The sequence below is a fragment of the Thecamonas trahens genome (assembly GCF_000142905.1).
Source record: "Thecamonas trahens ATCC 50062 unplaced genomic scaffold supercont1.38, whole genome shotgun sequence".
Classification (NCBI taxonomy): domain Eukaryota; order Apusomonadida; family Apusomonadidae; genus Thecamonas; species Thecamonas trahens.
In genome coordinates, this window is record NW_013657642.1 from 176,583 (window position 1) to 181,301 (window position 4,719).

The 4,719-nt window shown below is 62.7% G+C and overlaps 2 protein-coding genes across 2 annotated transcripts in view; both read left to right on the forward strand.

The window, feature by feature from the left end:
- Positions 1 to 104: 104 nt before the first annotated feature.
- AMSG_07923 (uncharacterized protein) lies at positions 105 to 4,247 on the forward strand (the record flags this gene model as incomplete). The annotated part of the gene is made up of 3 exons (XM_013900247.1): positions 105 to 152; positions 339 to 3,281; positions 3,423 to 4,247. The coding sequence occupies 3 exons, from the start codon at positions 105 to 107 to the stop codon at positions 4,245 to 4,247; spliced, it is 3,816 nt and encodes a 1,271-aa protein (XP_013755701.1).
- A 190-nt stretch (positions 4,248 to 4,437) lies between these two features.
- The window catches only part of AMSG_07924 (amino acid permease), a gene marked incomplete at its 5' end in the record, with an annotated part of 3,338 nt that continues 3,056 nt past the window's right edge, over positions 4,438 to 4,719 (forward strand). Inside the window, one exon of the mRNA XM_013900248.1 lies at positions 4,438 to 4,682. Within this exon, the coding sequence (XP_013755702.1) occupies positions 4,438 to 4,682 (245 nt within the window). The remainder of the gene's footprint in view (positions 4,683 to 4,719) is intronic.

Here is a 4,719-nt window from a genome sequence, read left to right on the forward strand (position 1 = left end):
GATTGGCTGGAGAGGGCCGGGCACACCTAACTTGGCTCTGGCTGCAGGAGGCACCCAACAGTAGTTTTCCTCAGAGAGGGGGTAAAGCTTGTTTGCGGCGAGTCATGGCGGGTATGAAGGTGGAAATAACCCACCTTCAGACCACGCGCAAGGTATGTGAGTGGGTGCGGGGGTGGGGAGAGAGAGGAAGGCGGAGGGAAGAAGATCGTGGACGAGGAGGGGAGGAGGTTGTTTCGTTGCTGTGGTACGCGTGCTTGACCAGAGAGCGACAAGCGGTGAGCAGACAGTTTAAGAGGGGGAAGACTCACAGACTATGCTGCTTGGGTGAATGTGTGTAGGTTTTCACGCGTTGGATGAACTACCACTTGCGGTCGTCGTCTGTAGCGGTGGAGGACTGCGTCAAGGGCTTGCGAACCGGTGTGCGGTTGGCGCAGCTGCTGGACAGTCTCACGGGCTCGTCGCTCGTGTCGTCCAAGAAGTTCCAGTCGGGCTCAATGGAGTCACTCGACCGGGCGACGCGGATCCGCAACGTGCACTTGTGTCTGATGTATCTCGGTTCGACCTCGCTCTCGCTGACGGCGATCGACGCCGAGGCGTTTGTGGATGGCAAGACGGCGACGGTGCTGCAGTTCATCTGGACGCTCATTGTGCAGTACGAGGTGCTGCCGATCACAGGCAGCTCGTCTATCAAGTCTGTCTCGCACGTCTGCCAAACACTGGTGCGCAAGGTCAACGACGCGCTGCCAGGCTACAACGTGCTCATCTCGATCGAGTCACTCCCGCATGACTTTAAGTCCGGTCTGGTTATGGCTGCACTCTTCCACATCAAGGACTTTCGGCTGGTGGACTTTTTCGGGCTGGTGCGAAGGCGGGCGACCCAGGCAGAGGTCTTTGAGGCCGTCATTCCGCTGCTAGAGCTGCTGGACGTCCCGATGTTTCTCGACACGGCCGACTTTGAGACGCTTGACGACTCGTTGTTTGTCACCTTTTTCTGTGCCTTCTGGAAAGCGTACAAGCAGTTTGAGCCAAGTGCAGCCGCAAGCGGGTCCGACGCAGCCGCGGGTCTCCGCGACAAGCTGACGGCAGCATACGCCAAGAAAGCCGAGCTGGAGGCCGAGCTGGCCAACGCGCGGGCGCACATTGCCTCGCTCACCGAACAGCTCTCCGAGACGCTGGCAAGTTCGGCCAAGACGGCTTCGGCCAAGGACGAGCAGGTCAAGCTGGCGCGGCAGGATGTGCGCCAGCTGGAGATGGTGGTGATGGACCTCAAGGTCGAACTTAACGCCGCGGTGGAGCGTGCCGACGCAACAGCCAAGGCGCTGAGCGACACTCTGCTGCTCGAGCGCCAGCGCGCGGCAGCGGCGACGAAGCAGGAGGTCGACGCCCCGAGCGGCCATGTGTTCCTGGCGTATGTCGACATCGAGGGCGGCATGGCGCTATGGGAGCAGGCACCCGATGTCATGTCGGACGCGCTCTTGCTATACCATGACCACGTCGAGACTGCGGCGCGGGTCCAGCACGGGTACATGGTGCGTACCGAGGGCGACGCGATGCTCCTTGCGTTTTCGACGGGCTCACAGGCAGTGACCTTTGCGCTCATGCTCCAGCTCGCGCTCCTCGACGCCAACTGGGACGAACAGCTGTTGCGGCTGCCGCAGGCGAGCGTGGAGACCGGGCTGGGCACCGAGGTCCTCTTCTCTGGCCTCCGAGTTGCGATTGCCATTCACGCCGGCACGCCAATGCGGTCGATCGACAAGGCTACCAAGCGAGTTGACTATCTCGGGCCGGAGCCTGCGCTTGCGCAGCTGCTGGCCTCCAAGGCGCACGGTGGACAGATTCTCGTGTCGGACACTGCGTTCGAGGGCATCGAGCCGCGCCTGTTTGAGATCCGGCCGACGCCGCTGGTCACTCCGCTGGGGGTCATCTCGCTGGCATCTGTCGAGCGCATTGTCTCGCTGACGCAACTGCTACCGGAACGCGTGGCGGACCGGCGGTTCCGTGGCTTCCGCACCTTGGCGGCTGACGAAGGAACCGGCGCTGGGGCCGGCGAGGCCGATGCGGCGTCGGTGACCGAGCGCAAGATGATGCTGCTGACCGAGCGCAACTCGACCTTTTCATCCAAGCTCAAGTCGCTCTCATCCGAGGTGGAGACTGCGTCGTCTGCGGCGCGTAAGCTTGCCAAGACGCTGTCGCGGATGCAGTACTCGACGTCGTCGAGCGGCGTCAACTCGGTCATCCGAGACTTTATGGATGAGCTCGAGTCGGTAACCATGACTCAGCGGACACTCAACGAGCGGCTGGCCAAGACCTGCATCGAGAACGAGCAGTTTAGCGAGCACCTCTCGGCCATTGAGAGCGCGTTTGAGGACGAGATGGCGTCTGCGCGACGGTCGCTGAAAGACCGCGAGCGGGACCTCAACATCATCAAGCAGCAGCAGCTCGAGTCAACTTCGCTCACTGTGCGCGGGCCGGGCTCGTCAGCCATGACCTCGCGCATTGCAGCGCTTTCAGACCTGCACGAGTCATACAAACGCAAGGCGCGGGCGACCGAGGTGCGCCTGCGGCAAGAACTCCGCTCGTCCAAATCCGTCATCAAGGAACTGAAGAAGGAGATCAAGGTCCTGACCTTCAAGGTCAACAATGCCATCCAGCCAGAACTCGAGGAGCTGGTATCGCTCGACTCGATCCTGGCCGACGACGACCTACCGCCTGGCGCATTTGCCAAACGCCCACCGCGTGGGCCGGCCAGAAGCCGGCTGCCGACACGACGGACCTCGTCGCGGCTCTCGGCGGCACTCTCGGATCAGGAAACCACGTCAGTGGCGGCGAAAACCCCCCAGCGTGAGAGTGCGAGCTCACGGGCAAGCTCACGGACAAGCTCGCGCCAAGGCTCGGCTGAGAGCGTCGAGTCTGGGTGCGAGGATGACAGCGTGTTGCAGCATTCGTACTCGATGCGTCTCTTTCCGGTCTTGCCGCGGGTTGACAGCGACCGTACGCGCTCGCCGTCGTGCTCACCGTCAGCGTCGCCACCTGCTCGGAACTCCAGCAGGCGGCTGATGCGGTCGCAGTCGATGCGGGCGACAACCGGTCTGAGTAAGGGATCTCGCGGACGGCGGTCCCCTTCGACCGGAAAGAGCCAGCGCAGCGGCAAGTTGCGGCACTCGGCTAACTCACCAGGACAGGATTTCCCTCCGTCGCAGTCGCGGTCTGGCTCACGCGGGCGGACCAGGTCGTCGCGATCGTCGTCACGGTCAAAGAGCAAGGCGTCGACACTGTCGTCCGTGCCTCGAAGTGCCATTCCTAAGCTTCCAAGCCTCGTCGAAGATACTGACCACCTGGCAAACTCGTGGACGCCGACGAGACGGCCAGCGTCGTCAGACTCGTCCCAGCGTTCGCTGTCCGCATCATGGTCCGAGCACGAGTCTGCAACGTCGTCTCGCGCGCTCCCGCTCGCGCGCGACATCCGCGAGCTTGTCCGCGAACTGCGCGGCGAGGCGCTCAATGCTTTGCACAAGGCGCACAAGAACCCGCCGTCGAAGAGTGAGCACAAGGAGGCGATTGCGTCGTCTGTCAACAGGATCTTGGGCCTTGCGTTTTCGCCGACGCACGCGCCGTTCCCGATCCTGCGCTGCGTCGAGCTTGTGACCCACGGCCTGATCAAGGTGTACAGCGGAGTGGATCTGCTGTACGCCTTCAAGCTGCTGGTGGGCGAGCTCGTCAACTCGAACCGGCTCTCGGACGAGAGCATCGACTTTGTGGTCAATGAGATCGGGACGAGCCGAGGCATCTTTGCCAAGCCCGAGTGGAAGGCTAAGTTTGACTCGTACCTCGCCGGCCTCCGCAAGATGTCGCGAAAGACCAGGAAGCGAGACCGTCAGCTGCGGCATCGTCGGTCTTCCACCGATATGCAGCCACTGCCGAGGCATCGTTCAGAGCTGGACCGCTTTGGCAGCGTTGGCAGCCTGGCAGTCTTCCCGTCGAGCACTCTCGAATCGGCCACAAGCCTCACCCTCACTAGCAGCTCGTCGCCATGGTCGGGCACCTTTGGCAACGAGTCGAGCGATCTGCTGCCGTACGAGGCGAAGCAGGCCGACGACGATGAGTTTGCCAGCTCGTCGGGGACGGGCGATGCAGACCAGTATGGGTACTCGAGTGACGGCACTGATAGCTGCAGGAGCGCGAACGAGAGCTTGAGCTTGAGCGAGAGCGAGAGCGCGAGCGTGAGCGGGTGGGAAGACTCGCAATGAAGCTCGCTGATCAAAGTGTGGCGTCAACCCAAAGCGGACAGTCTGACAGCCATCCCGGGCCGGAAGAGCCGGTCGGTGGCAGGGACGTGTGACTTTGAGGAGGGGGCGAGGGGGGAGGGGCGAGGGGCGAAGGGCGAGAAGAGCCACTTGACTTGCAAGACAGAGAAGGAAGAGACTACCTGGCTACAGTATGCTGGGAGGGGGCGCGTCCGAGTCGTCGCAGCTGCTGCCTGTGGCTGCAGCACGGACGTCTGTGCAGGCGGCGAGCAGCGGGCTGGGCCTCGGCCATGACGACGGTAGCCATGGTGGCGGCGTCGAACACAACCAGTTGGGCACCATCAATGGTGCTTATGTCCCTGTCCTGCTCAACGTCATGGGCGTCATCCTGTTCCTCCGCCTCTCGTGGGGTGTCGGTCAGCTCGGCGTTCTCGGCATGTACGCGTGTGTGTGTGTGCAAGGGGGGGGGGGGGGG